The sequence below is a fragment of the Palaemon carinicauda genome, chromosome 44 (genome assembly GCF_036898095.1).
Source record: "Palaemon carinicauda isolate YSFRI2023 chromosome 44, ASM3689809v2, whole genome shotgun sequence".
Taxonomy (NCBI): Eukaryota; Metazoa; Arthropoda; class Malacostraca; order Decapoda; family Palaemonidae; genus Palaemon; species Palaemon carinicauda.
The window spans coordinates 8,221,853-8,237,408 of record NC_090768.1 but is presented as its reverse complement, the minus strand read 5'-3'; the positions used below and the strand labels follow the sequence as shown (position 1 = coordinate 8,237,408).

At 35.9% G+C, this 15,556-nt stretch overlaps 1 protein-coding gene across 5 annotated transcripts in view; it reads left to right on the top strand.

Moving 5' to 3' along the window:
* Positions 1–15,257, top strand: part of SCAR (wiskott-Aldrich syndrome protein family member 3 SCAR) — a 92,337-nt gene extending 77,080 nt beyond the window's left edge. For all 5 annotated transcript variants that reach the window (XM_068366708.1, XM_068366705.1, XM_068366709.1 and 2 more), the window contains 6 exons: positions 440–541; positions 5,353–5,512; positions 5,719–5,903; positions 7,002–7,283; positions 7,633–7,726; positions 11,006–15,257. In XM_068366708.1, the coding sequence (XP_068222809.1) occupies positions 440–541; positions 5,353–5,512; positions 5,719–5,903; positions 7,002–7,283; positions 7,633–7,726; positions 11,006–11,175 (993 nt within the window). In that variant the 3' untranslated portion in view covers positions 11,176–15,257. The remainder of the gene's footprint in view (positions 1–439; positions 542–5,352; positions 5,513–5,718; positions 5,904–7,001; positions 7,284–7,632; positions 7,727–11,005) is intronic.
* The last annotated feature ends 299 nt before the right edge of the window (positions 15,258–15,556 follow it).

Genomic DNA, 15,556 nt, shown 5'->3' with positions numbered 1-15,556 from the left:
GGTGTCCTTTTTGCATAAACTATTGCCATTATTAATAAGTGTAATGAAGTGAATTAATGCCATTTCAAAATATCCAAGAATGGTCCTTGAAACCAAGGGAATCTCTCTCTCGCTCAGGCTGTCCTTTTTGCATAAAGTATTGCCATAATTAATAAAACTATGTAATGAAGTGAATTAATGCCATTTCAAAATATCCAAGAATGGTCCCCAAAACCAATACTCTTGTAATTAAAGGAGAATCTCTCTCTCTCTCTCTCTCTCTCTCTCTCTCTCTCTCTCTCTCTCTCTCTCTCTCTCTCTCTCTCTCATATATATGTATGTATTTTATTGATTGAGTTACAGTAACTTAATAAATATGTCTTGTTTCCAATATTTTGTTGAATTATGTCTCATTTTCTTATGAATTAATTTAGATACGAGTTTTTCCACTTTTTTTCAGGCAATATGTGATCCGTCAATTGGAATTAATCCTGCAGATGGGAGACCCCTTCGGCCTAATAGCATCGAGCTTCGAGGTCACCATGGCAATGCCTATCCTGGGGTAAGTGAATCATGGATTTCTGCTCCCACACTGATGGAAATAGGTGGCACTAATTGTAGTACTACATTCTTATGCCATCATTAAAGTCATGGAATTCTGCTTTCAATGACTGATATTATATACGTACTGAACAAATTTAAGGTTGTGACTACCAGTTACTTTTCTTCCCTTTGGATGGGAAATCACAAAATCTTAAATGGCATACTGATTCCATATGTTCTGGCAAGTAATTTTGTTTAGATATATAGAAATGTTCAAATTAAGAATTGAAAAGATAATTGTACAAATAATCTTTTGGAATTTGATTAATTGTTGTAAAAGTGGGAGATGGATTATTTTTCAAATAGAAATTCATTACAATTTAGAAAGAACAAAGAGGTCAGTAGCAAGCAGATGAAGCTACCAGAGGTGAAGGAACAAGGTTATTTTCATTATATTTAAATGTTTAAATGGGGTAACTACTCCAAAGGAATAATGTTACATCATATTTAGCCACCTTTATGATGTAAGTGTTGCGAAAGAAAGGAAAGGTTGGTTACACCAATGTTCAGACATCTTATGTTCCACTTTCTAGTCTGGAACCTTTAATGACATAGTAAGGTTTCTAAATTATTAAATGCCATATTTGGACGAGTGATATGATATACTGTACAACAAACTAATTTGTGAGACCGTAAAATCAACCTATGATTTGCTTAGGTTCCTCAAAAATAAGTCAAGGGGATTAATCAGATATTTTAAGAATTAAAATGGGGATGTGGTCTTAGAAACTTGAAAATAATGAAGAATTGATTATTAGAAAGCCTCCCAAAAACTTTAGAGCATATATTGTATTTGCAATAGTTATACTGTATAGCATTCATAAAAACATTTGAAACCAATCTTTAACCTTTCCAACTACTAGCGAGGTTAGCATAATTTTCGTTTTGATTAATTAGGGTAAATGTGGAAAGAGGCATATTACTGCATAGCATATACTTTGTATGTAAAATCTTATAATACACACATATACCAAGGCACTTTCCCCAATTTTTGGGAGGGTAGCCGACATCAAACAAATGAAACGGAAAGGGGACCTCTCCTTTCTACGTTCCTCCCAGCCTGACAAGTCACTCAACCGAGTTCGGCTGGTACTGCTAGGGGTGCCACAGCCCACCCTCCCCCGTTATCCACCACAGATGAAGCTTCATAACACTGAATCCCCTACTGCTGCTACCTCCGCGGTCATCCAAGGCACCGGAGGAAGCAGCAGGGCCTACCGGAACTGCGTCACAATCGCTCGCCATTCATTCCTATTTCTAGCATGCTCTCTTGCCTCTCTCACATCGATCCTCCTATCACCCAGAGCTTCCTTCACTCCATCCATCCACCCAAACCTTGGCCTTCCTCTTGTACTTCTCCTATCAACTCTTGCATTCATCACCACCTTTAGCAGACAGCCATTTTCCATTCTCTCAACATGGCCAAACCACCTTAACACATTCATATCCACTCTAGCTGCTAACTCATTTTTTAAACCCGTTCTCACCCTCACTACTTCGTTCCTAACCCTATCTACTCGAGATACACCAGCCATTCTCCTTAGACATTTCATCTCAAACACATTCAATTTCTGTCTCTCCGTCACTTTCATTCCCCACAACTCCGATCCATACATCACAGTTGGTACAATCACTTTTTCATACAGAACTCTCTTTACATTCATGCCCAACCCTCTATTTTTTACTACTCCCTTAACTGCCCCCAACACTTTGCATCCTTCATTTACTCTCTGACATCTGCCTCCACTCCACCATTTGCTGCAACAACAGACCCCAAATATTTAAACTCATCCACCTCCTCAAGTAACTCTCTATTCAACATGACATTCAACCTTGCACCACCTTCCCTTCTCGCACATCAAATAACCTTACTCTTACCCATATTAACTCTCAACTTCCTTCTCTCACACACCCTTCCTAATTCTGTCACTAATCGGCCAAGCTTCTCTTCCACTTCTGCAACCAGTACAGTATCATCCGCAAACAGAAACTGATTTACCTCCCATTCATAGTCATTCTCGTCTACCAGTTTCGATCCTCGTCCAAGCACTCGAATTCACCTCTCTCAACACTCCATCAACATACAAGTTAAACAACCACGGCGACATCACACATCCCTGTCTCAGCCCCACTCTCACCGGAAACCAATCGCCCACTTCATTTCCTATCCTAACACATGCTTTACTACCTTTGTAGAAACTTTTCACTGCTTGCAACAACCTTCTACCAACTCCATATAACCTCATCACATTCCACATTGCTTCCCTATCAACTCTATCATACGCTTTCTCCAGATCCATAAACGCAACATACACCTCCTTACCTTTTGCTAAATATTTCTCGCATATCTGCCTAACTGTAAAAATCTGATTCATACAACTCCTACCTCGTCTAAAACCACCCTGTACGTTTAAGATTGCATTCTCTGTTTTATCTTTAATCCTATTAATCAGTACTCTACCATACACTTTTCCCACCACACTCAAACTAATACCCCTTGAATTACAACACTCGTGTACATCTCCCTTACCCTCATATAGTGGTACAATACACGCACAAACCCAATTTACTGGTTCCATTGACAACACAAAACACATGTTAAACAATCTCACCAACCATTCAAGTACAGTCACACCCCCTTCCTTCAACATCTCAGCTCTCACACCATCCATACCAGATGCTTTTCCTACTCTCGTTTCATCTAGTGCTCTCCTCACTTTCTCTCTTGTAATCTCTCTCTCATTCTCATCTCCCATCACCGGCTCCTCAACACCCGCAACAGAAATTATATCTGCCTCCCTATTATCCTCAACATTCAGTAAACTTTCAAAATATTCCGCCCACCTTTTCCTCGCCTCTTCTCCTTTTAACAACCTTCCATTTCCATCTTTCACTGTCTCTACAATTCTTGAACCAGCCTTCCTTACTCTCTTCACTTTCTAAAAATTCTTCTTATTCTCTTCATATGAATGACCCAATCCCTGACCCCACCTCAGGTCAGCTGCCCTCTTTGCCTCACTTACTTTAAGCTTTACTTCCACATTTTTCTCTCTATATCTTTCATACTTCTCTACACTGTTACTCTGCAGCCATTCTTCAAAAGCCCTCTTTTTCTCTACCACTTTTACCTTCACTCCCTCATTCCACCTTTCACTGCCCTTCCTCATGCTGCCTCCAACAAACTTCTTGCCACACACATCATTTGCAATCCCAACAAAATTTTCTTTTACTAACTTCCACTCCTCCTCTAAATTACCAGTTTCTCTTTCTTTCACTTCGTCATATGTCCTTTTCAACCTTTCTTGATATTTACTTTTTACCCCTGGTTTTATTAGCTCTTCAACCCTCACTAGCTCCCTTCTACATCCACCTACTCTATTCCCCCACTCTTTTGCTACAACTAATTTTCCTTCCACCAAAAAATGATCAGACGTACAGTTAGCCATACCCCTAAACACGTGTTTCGTCTTTCAATCTTCCAAACATTCTTTTAGTTATGAACTTATAATCCATTAACGCCCTTTCTACCACTGTTCCATTTGCCACTCTTACCCATGTATACTTATTTTTATCTTTCTTTTGGAAAAAGTTAGAAGTTATCACCATCTCTTGCTCAACACACATATCAATCAGTCTCTCACCACTCTCATTTTCACCTGGTACGCCATACTTCCCAATGCCACCTTCTACCTCTCCAGCGCCCACTCTAGCATTTAAGTCTCCCATGACAACTACATAATTCCTTCTACCCAGTCCTTCTACACACCTAGTTAATTTATTCCAGAACTCATTCTGCTCTTCTTCACTTTTCTCACAACCTGACCCATACGCACTGACAAAAGCCCAACATTCCCTACCCAACCAAACCTTATCCACATTAACCTAGATGATATCTCCTTCCATTCCACTACTTTATCTGTCATCCATTCACTCAGCAATAAAGCCACACCTTCTCTTGCTCTTCCCCTTTCAATCCCAGACACTCTACCAGACATTTCACCAAACATCACTTCACCTTTCCCTTTTATCTTTGTCTCACACAAAGCCATTATATCCATCCATCTATTCCTAAACATACTTCCAGTCTCCTATCTTTTACTCTATCGTACTACATCCACGCACATTCAAACACCCCAAAACTAGAGTGCGGAGAGCAGTCACTCTTCCCCCAGCTCCACCTCTTTGATGTCTCACAGGATTATAATACAGGAGAGGGGGTTCCTAGCCCCCTCGTCCCGTCCCTTTTAGTCGCGTCTTATAATAGATATGCTATAATGATTGGTGTAGTAGCCCAACATAAGTTAGCCCTGATTTAATTACTATTACAGTATCCAGACTGCAAAATTATTCGAATGAATTGTAGCTTTTTTTTTTTTTAGGGGATTACTGCTTGTTTATTCACATCACACAAAACAACCCTGCATTTCATTATACTGCATTTATCAATGAAATGTATTTTGTTGTTAGGTTGAAAATACCACATTCTTTTTATAATTGGCAACTCAGATATTTCAGGCTCCACAAACTATGTAAACAGTAAATCCTTAGAAATGGAGAAAAGGTAGAATGTAGATTGAATATCTTGTTTTTTTATTTTATTTATTTGTCAATTCACAGCCAGACTTACCATTTTGAATCTTGTAGACATTAGTCATCTGATTATTGTCATATTTAGATATTTGGTACTAGGTAAGCAACTATCAAAGTTGATAGAAATTTACGTCAAAGATGATAGGAATTGAAGAAGTCTAATATTTTATTTCTTCACAGGAAGCAATTTGTGGCAACAATGTACACCCACATGCATATTCTCCAACGCATGACATTGGTCAACCAGTTGTTGAGACACAGGGATATCCTCCTCCATATCAAGACCAGTACCCTGGTTACCCTCCTCCTCCATATACCCCTGATGGGGCTGGTTCACAGGGTAATTGTTCTTATTATTTTGGAGATTGATATCTTGTTTTTAGCTTTTAAATATCTTGTTTTTAGCTTAGAAAAATTAAGAGAAATTTACTACTGGATATATACATCTTGATTAGTAGCATTTATTTCATTACATGCCTTTTTTTGTTTACTGTCAGTGTTATTTTAACATGTTTATACTAATCTTCTAAATCTTGACTTTCACAGGTAGCACACCTATTCGAAATGCTGCACAGCGTCCTTCTAATCGACCTCTTCAGCCTCCTCCAGCTCCACCAAGTGACAACAACACACCTACACCACCTGGAGGATCACACAGTGGTACACCTACTCGGTCACGTGGTCCTTCACAGGGCCGTGAGTTATTACCGCCTCCACCACCACCACCTCAAGTTAGTATTTTGAACTAATGGGTTTTTTTATCATTGCATTCTTTTCGTTTCACATAGAACCTTCAGACTGACCTGTAGTAGTGTATGATGCATGTGCTACTCATATCCACAAGCAGCCATCAGTTGCCTTTCTCAGGTTTTTAATGGGTCTGTTCTGTTAACTACTGAGTTCAGATTCCATCAGATTTTATTTTTAATCTAACTACAGGATTTTCCTTATTCTATTTTAAACTATATTAAAATGTCTTTTTTTCTCCTTTCTCTGAAGTGATGGTGTAAATTTTTAAAACCCTGTAGCACTGTGTACCATGGCTATCACAACTTTTACTGTATCACAAAGTAATATCACATAATCACTATCTTTTCCTAACTTGTACTCGATGATTATACTTTCGTTTTTATATTCTAAATGTAAAATTCTTTATATTGAAAGAGGTAGCTGTAAAAAAGAATAATTGTTGTAGCTAAGGAGTCTTTTCTTCATACCTACAAGATGAATTAGAGATCACTAGTCAACCATTATGTGATAATGTATGAATGGATTTTGTACATTTTAGGATAGTGCAATGGAAATTTTTTAGAGAGAATATTAGAAGCTTCAATAAATGTGGAAATATATTGAATTTCATCACGTGTAGGCATTAAGGGAAATTAAGATACTGATAAGGCAGGCAGTAAGACTGTTATTATGTATGTAAATCAAATATTCCCTCTTCCTTCCAGTTATTTAATACTACTTTATATATGTAGAATGCATCTTACTACTGTATATAAATGGTAGACATTTTGAAATAACAAATGTGACAATAATAAATTGACACTTTAAACCTACAGTTTGTGTTTTTGATATAAGAAATTAGAGGACCACACTGAAGAAATGTTAGGCTGTCTTTGAATCTATTGCACTCTTTCAACCCAGGGCTGTTAGATGAACAACGCACTTGACCCAATCCCAGAATGCAGAACAATGCTTACAATCCAACATGTTTTTGTGATTATTCCAGTTTCAATTGACAATGTATGTCAAATATTGAAAACAAACCCTTTAAAAGATTTTGTGTCAATCTTCAACTTATCAATCATATATTCTTTAAACAGCAACCTGTGTCACACATTGGATTATCAAGAGGAGGTTCCTTGAATCATGAGCCAGAACCTCATATCCAAAACAACTTGCCACTTCCACCACCGACACCTGATAAAACTGAACCTGAACCGCCACCTCCATCTCCGCCACCACCTCCGCCAGTTGCTGGCATGCCACATTCTGGTGTAGGTCTACCACCTCCACCCCCACCTCTTCCTCCTGTGCCCAATGGAAATGCTCCGGGAGCTCCTCCTCCACCTCCAATGCCCATGCCAAATGGTGTTATCAAGCAGGTATGTATTGTTTCTTATTTTTGAGTTCCATTTAATGTAGTAACCCTTCAACTACAGGCATCAATATAAGACTTTTGTACTTAAAAGTATCATTAATATGTTTGGATCTTGAAATTATATGGAATATATCTTGTGTCTGGGATATCGCGAATGTTAGAGCTTAGGCAATTGTATAGAGTCTTACAAATGCATGGGGCAGCTTAGAAAATGTTATGCATTTTAAGTTTGGATTCACTCGAATTAGACTTTAGTATAAAGTAAAATGATTTAGTACTTTTTTTGAGTCCTTTAGTCAAAGTCTCTAGAATGATTTAATTCCATTCACTAATGTTTTTCTTTTTAATTGCAGACTGTTTTAGCCAAACCTAACAAGATAGAGAAGAAGATTGTTCCGCATGTGGAAACTGATGGAAGGAGTGACTTACTGAAAGCTATAAGAGAAGGTTAGTTTATATATGTTATTCTCATCATTATAAATTTTCTGAAGGAGATGCCAAATATGTTATAGATTAACAGGAATTAATTTCAGTTTTTGCATAAATTGTTTAGGCATGCTCACTCAACAACATGCAAAAAAATTATTGAGGGCCTAGTATATATTCTTTTTGAGTTGTCCCATTAATATAAAAAAAAAACTATACAGTATTAGAAGAGAATGTTTTGCAAACTTCATGAAATTAATTGAGCAAATTAGTTGATCATCTTAGTGGATTTTACCCGTAGGTCACATTGGTTATATAAGTGAAGAAATAATTTTAATAATGAAATTTGTTTCTATATTCACCTAATGTGTATTGCTTTTTCAGTGTCAATATTGACTTTGAACAAAGTAGATGTGCTCCAGATTGTCAGTAGTTATTTTTTATTTCGTTTAGTGGCTAAAAGATGATGTCTCCTGGATTTGTTAGCATTTGCTTCATAATTGTGCAAAAGAATTGTTTTTGTGTGATCATGATCCGCATTCTCTTTGTCTGCCTGGAAAAATTTTTAGGGAATCGTGACGAGTACATAGTCTTCACTGTTCCTCTTTTGAAAATGTTTTATGGTTGGTGATGAGATTAACCCCTTCACTGTATTGTACTTCAATGAATTAGAAGATTAAAAGATATTGATACAAGTATCATTGGTAACGTTATAATCATGGGGTAAACTCATGCAGCTACATTAACAACAGAAAAAATCGTCTGACTTCTATTTCAATCATTGGTCAATTTTTTCTACATATATAGTAATTTTGAATTGATTGACTTAGTATCCTATAATATGCTCAGTATAATCATATAGCTGTAAATATTTACGACAGTAAATAGGTATACAGTGTACAGGGAGAACTGGGACGAGTTGGGTGGAGAGTGAGTTAAGTGGCGCATAGCATGTTTAGTGTAAAGGAGTGTGGGCTATTTTACATCCTCGCGCCACGATTTTTTATCGCGAATGTAATTTTTTATTTTATAGTTATTGCATTTCCCTGTGTTGTGAAGTGAAATTGCAAAGAGAGAACTTGCTTAAAAAAAGGCCTGACTGTATACCACATGGTTGTATATTACACACAGTTCACACTCAGGAAATTTGTCCTTCCAGACTACCCCTGCAGGGGTCAACAGTTTGTTGACGACAGCAAAGTTTGGTATGATGCCGATTGTTTGAATGACCATACGCAACATGGTATCTGAGCTGGCATTTTTCCATATTCCTTCATCAGGAAAACTCCTCAAGATTGTCCTTAATTATCCTAAAACTAATGAATCAAGTAGGAAACGTTATAACTTCCTGTGTCCTAAGTCATTCTAAAAGAAAGAGGATCTACACCACCTTAATTCAGGAGTTCGTTCTCAGGACTTAGAACAAAGTCTTTTCCGACTTCAAATCCTTCTTCTCTTCTCTACAAGAAGTAACTAGTTGGAACTGGGATGACTTGCCTCCCTGTTCTGGGAGTACACTAGAATATTTCAGTAGATCCTAGAATCCTGTTTCTTTCCTGTATCATTGTACAATCAGATGTGCTTTTCTTGCAGGCAAGGAGATGAAAACACCTTCTCAGAGTCGTCTGCACAAAGTTATATATATTGGATTTATCTTAGATTTTGGAAGAACTGTGTCAGGAATGCAGTCCTTGAAGATGAGTCGGTTAATAATAGAACATTCTGTGCCCATTACCTATGGGAGTACACCCAGGTTCCCAGCTACCGGTATCATAGGCTGGTAGTAGTTGCTCTGCAGATCTTCTAGCAAACCTAGTTTGTTCATGGGACAAGAAAAGCACAAAAAATAGCTCTTATAGCATAAAATTCTCAACGTAAATCTGTAATGAGAGGTAGGATCACCAGGCCTTTTTACGTCTTCTTTCTTCCCCTTCCTTAAGGTGCAGCAGTCACTCCATTGTTCACTAGATCAGACTATAAATGCATGTGAGCCACATGATTGAGCAACTTTTCCTAGTAATAAGTGTTTAGAAGTATTTCCCCCATCCACCCAGAAGATGGAGAGGATGGACAAATGTATGCTTCCATTTTCTCATGAAGACCATACAGTACATGTAGACAACATATTCTCCACAAATATAGGTTGTTCCTTGACCATCTACCTATCTGTGGTAGTAACCTAGCCTAAGACTTGCTTCATCTTCATGTATGGGTCATGGGTAGGTTGACTGAGTCACCACTTCTGTTCCTATATAGGACCAAATTGCCTTTTGACAGTTCCCAGGAAAGTAAACCACCAAGAGGGAAGTTCCTCCCTCCTAAGGAGAAATATCCTATTGAAGGACAAGGATTTGTATTTGTGTTGGAAGAAATAAAAAGAAATTTCAAGTAATTTGTATTTTCCCAAACCGAGTCCTTCAAGTTAGACTTCCCGCCTAAACCAAGTTGCATGTCCTAGGTTTAAGATCAAAGTGAGAACTCAATGGGCTGTTGGATGGGTGGGGTCTAACTCCGCCACCCGTCGGTAACAACTCTCACCTCATCAAAGTTTTAACATCCACATTCAGCTTTGCTGAAAGCATACTCCTCTTAAAGGACTCGGGTTTGTATACTTAGGAAAAACACAAATTACTTTAAATAATGGGATTTTTTCAATCCATTTTAAATTTTCCAACAATTATATAAGCTTGTTAAAGAATAAAAATGAGATATTTAAAGAAATTAATTTTATATTAACAAGATCTGTAGTTGAGCTCTAAAAGATTTAAGAACTTAACTCTTGCGTTCTGCTTAACTACCTAATAATGATAAAATAATAATGTGAGTATAAAGGTTTGTTAGTGCCTCTATTTTCAAAGTTCATTTTTTAATGAATGCGTTTAGGAAAGGGAAGATAGGAGTTTAAGAATGATGCAGTAGTGACAATTTATAGTAATCTGAATACCTTCTTATTCTCTTACTGCCAAAAGCTACTAAACTATACATTTAGCTTGATCAAAGTAATGCAGTATACTATACATAGTTTGCTTATTAGTTGATATTTTCATTATATTTCAAACAATTTAATTGACTGTGCAAACAAACTCTTGTTTGTAAAAGTAGTATTAAATTTTGTAAAGATATGAAGGGAGAGAAAGTGTCAAGGTCATTTTATTGTTTATAACTTGAAAATATTATTCATTATTTAAAGATACTTCATTCTGTGTTCATTCTATTGGAGTCCTTTGTAGGGGAATGAATTGTATGTAACTTTTCCTTATTGAATAAATCATAAAAAATGTTGCTTTCAAATTACTACAGGTATCAAATTAAGGAAGGTGGATGATGTAAAAACAAGACCAAAGGAAGACCCAGATAGCGTTGATGTGGCCTCAATTCTTCAGAGGAGGTTTGCCTTTGAAGTAAGCGACAGTGAAACCTCTTCAGATACAGAAAGTGACAGTGATGAGTGGGATGAAACCAGCGCTTAGGAAGGTGAATACGAATCGTTTATTAACTTTATATTTCTGATAGTGTTCCTCCATTCTTATTAATCAAGTAGTTCTTGGCTATCATACCAGTATAACTTAGACAGAAAGAGAATTGGTTACCAGAAATAGGTCTAATAGGCTGTTACTACTTTGCTTATTAATAGTATGATTATTACTTTCATTAGCATTGTATCAAAAACTATTGTAGTAATGAAGCTGGGGAAGGAACAAACATCTTGGCAAATTATCAGTATCCATGTGGAATAAATACAAATACTCAAGGCAGAGGGTAAAACATGAAGCAATATCCCCACAGGGGAGTAGTGGTATCAGTGCACCTCCTGCAGTGCACTATAAGCATTATTTTAGGGTTTTTGTAGTGTTCCTTCAGCTCTTAGCTGCACTTGTTTTTTTATCTATTTACTTTACCTCCGTTCTTCCTTCCATTCTTTCGTCTTGCTGTCCAACCTATTTCTAACTTTCACTTCATAGTGTAATTCTAGGGTTTTATTCTAGATGCACTTGGGCACTCATACTCTCACAGACCCCAGCACCGGGCTATATAGCCTAAATCCGTAAATCCAATCCAATGAACCAATATATGAAATGGATTTGGTAAGGATTAGCAGTGGAGTTGGCTTAAATTCTTTCCATGGAAGGCTTTTCTTTTTTATTGTTATATATGTATACCCTCAGACTGATTTTGAAAAATTTTAATGGCATATCTTGTATACATTTTGTCCTAATATAATACTGATTGCCTGCTGCAGAGTATTTCTTTATGCAGTTACCCAACTACCTAATCTGGAAAAATTTGCAATATCACTGGTAAATTGTACTATTGTACTTGTTCTGCTAACACAGTTGTTGGTTGTGAATATTTTATACTGTGTATTTTGTGAGCAGTTTTCAGCTTCCAGAGATAAACTTGGTGTCTTCATACTCTGGATAACCTCATTTTGTAACATAATCTGAAGAATGTTTATTTTGAAGAACTGTTGATTGCAATTTTATTTATGAGTTTTAGAGTTAAAAGTTGTAAAATATTTTCCTGCAAGTACAATATAATTTTTTCCTTTTAGTAAATCTAGAAACTTGAGAGGGAATTTCTATCCCTTATTGTCATTTTATGATGTATTATCTTCATTTTGACCTTGTTTTTGGTTTTTGTTTAATGTCATTTATGTTTACCTCATTGATGGAGAGCTTGCATTTATTGTACATCAGTAAAACTAAAAACTTCTTATATTTACCTGAAGTCTTGGTTGTATGTATAGTGATACAGAGAAAATTTAAGTATTATTTCATACAACTAACTGTAATGTTATTTTTCCAGCCTCTTTTAGATTCTTACAAACCTTTGAAAATTTCATCTTCATAACTTGCACACAAAAAAGGAGCTTTAGTATAGTTTTTATTCAGTGACAGGCATTATGAAGTTGATAATACCTTTTATATGATAAACGTCTTTGTTTATACTCATTGATTTTTAACTGAAGTTTTCTTAAACTACTTAATATTTGATAGATATTTGTGCATCAAGGCATTAGGTACTCTACACATTCCAGTGGTTTTGTTAAACTAGATAACAACAACATTCACTTGCAAGCTTTATGTATGAGCACAATGATTATATAGTATCAGAACTTAACATTCCTCTCTGGCTCTGCAGTTGTTTCATTCAACTCTATTGGAAAACTAACTATTTACCATGCACCACTCACCACCATAATAATCAGTCTAGGATTGTGAGAACAGCTATGGTTTATAGCTTCTGGTTTGACTATTGTAGATTTGGCTTTCAGTTTAATTACTAAAAAGTGCCCCCTTCTTCATTTCTTACTGGTAGAATTTTATTCTGTCTTCTGTCATAAGGAGTCCTGGGAATTTTGAGAAAGAACTACTTGAATTGGGAATAATTGGAACGTAAAGAGAACTGGTTAATAATTAAAGAAAACTTTTGTATGTTTGATGTGTATTTTTAAAGATACACTGTCAAAGCTGAAACTTTGGGACCCGTGTGAAATGTTGGATGTGATATTAGTAAATCCATGTTTTGTTGTTTAAGTGAAAATGAAAGAACATATAAATTGTAGAACTGCTTTTAAGGTGTAGCTGATATCAATTTTGTAGTCAGAACTTTTTCATTCTTAGGGCAATATTCACCTGTGACTTTCATGCAGTTTTGTTAATTATCATGTCATGTATAAATATACAGTATATATATAGCCATACTAAGCTCACATTTAGTCTCAAAATAAACTTATGGAGTGAGAAAAGGCCTATTGCCTGATGTGCATTTGCCTCTTATGTATTATGATAATAAAGAGGCAATGTATGAAGAAATCTTACTAATGGATTTTAAGTACTTTATTCTGAAATATGTCAGCTGTATGTTTCTTCATCTTATTTTGTAGCCCCCCCCCCCACTAAGCAAATTTGTGGTACGGTCACTGTTTGTAACCTTTTCACTAGAGAAGAGAAACAAGGGAAACTGCTGTGTTCACAAGAATTCCTGTAATATATTAACAATAATTACAACTATAATATTGCAGTAAACTCTTAATTTACCATAAATGTCTGTTATGAAGGCCATTAGTGGGGGAAGTTTGTATATATAAGTGCAGGTGCGTTTAAACTAAGTGTATGATACAATTGAACATTTCGTTGGAAGTGAAATGAAGCTAAAGATTATGATTTTAAGAACAATTTGTACATATGTACCCATGGTAAAGTTGATATTGGTCACAATGTTTTATTACTGTGCGTTGTGCAGATACCAAATGGCTTTTGTATGCTCTGTGAAAATGACTAATTATGTCTTTTTGCTAGATTAAGGGTTTACTGTAGTACCTTGTATATGCTTCATTTATGTGATATCCTGATAGCCTATTTTGTCTGTGCTAAGACCATTAGTTGCTTAATTGTTCATGGTTATAATTTTCTTCTCCAAAGATTGGACAATTTATATACATATATATAAAAATATATTATATTTGTAGACTCTGGTAAATTACCACCAGGAATGTAATGAGGACATTCTTTTCCTAACCTAGTGAAGTGTAGGACTGAACTTGGTTGCTTAAGAACTTTGTCTTTAATTCATAGGTTCTATTGTCCTACGCACAAGAAATTTAAGTTTTTCAATGTTAATAGAACTTTTGTACATTTTCTTTTATCTTCTGTACATTTTTCTGTCATTACTGAAAATCTTTAGCAGTGTTCAGTTTACATACTAGTCAGTTTTCATTTAGAAACAAGTTCCTCTTCTTGAATTGCTCGTAGATTGAGTTATCCACTTTTCCAAAAAGTTCAATGAAATTTATGTGATCATACTGTAAATATTGTAATGAAAGTGTGTCTTATGGATCCAATAATTTTTGTTCCAAATTGTCCAAAAAAAAAAAAAACTAAAAAAAAAGGAAAGTAAGTTTGGGACAGTGTCTAGCTTTTTGTACCTTTGAATCTTGCAGTGAAATGCATTCAGTAGTAATTATTTCCCTAACAGCTGTCTCTTGGCATTCTTTCACTGTTATTTGTTACTTAACCATATCTATTTCTAAAGAACATGTTGAGAATTTGCAATGGCAGTATTAGGCTGTTTGTCACCCCCCCCCCCCCCTTCCCAAACTCCCATAGAAGAGGAACAATGAGGATGCATGTGTCTTTGTGGTGTTTAGTCTTTTTGGCCTCTGATCCTCTTTACTTGAATTGTAATGGTGAGATCATATTTGCAATGTCTGGTCTTTTTCCTAGAGTAATTCACCCAATTTACTAATGTGGTTTCCCATCTTAACTGATATTGCTGGAATGTTTTATTTATATGGGTATTCATTTTCTAGTACTTTTGGGTTCTACATCATCATCACCATTGCTACTGCATCAGTATTATGTGAACTTCCTAAGTTTATTGGCAGTGAATTTTTCTTTTTGAAAATTCCAAAGGCATTATAATTTAGAAAATGCTATGATTCAAGTATTTCCTGAGTGGTAGTGAATGGAGTCGTTAAACCTTTATTTTTTATTTCACTTGGGTACAATTTATTGTTAATATAAGATAGAGTATACTCTAACTGTTAGCATCAATGACTTATCAACAGAAGTAACCCGAGTGTGTTCTTTTATGGACATTTTCACCACATGGTAAGAAAAATAGGTTCAGTGTCATGAATACTCAAGGAAGGTGCTTGAAACTTTAAGACTGTTTAAGGTTGCTGTGCCTTCCTTCAAATTCCAGAAAATGAAAGACCTTTAAAAAACTCAGTATTTTTCCTCAGAAATTAACCTTCATTAACATCACTAATGTAGCTAGCTCCTTGGTATTGCAGAGCTAATATGATGTAGAATAATTGTGCCCCATCTAGCATATATGTATCTAGTT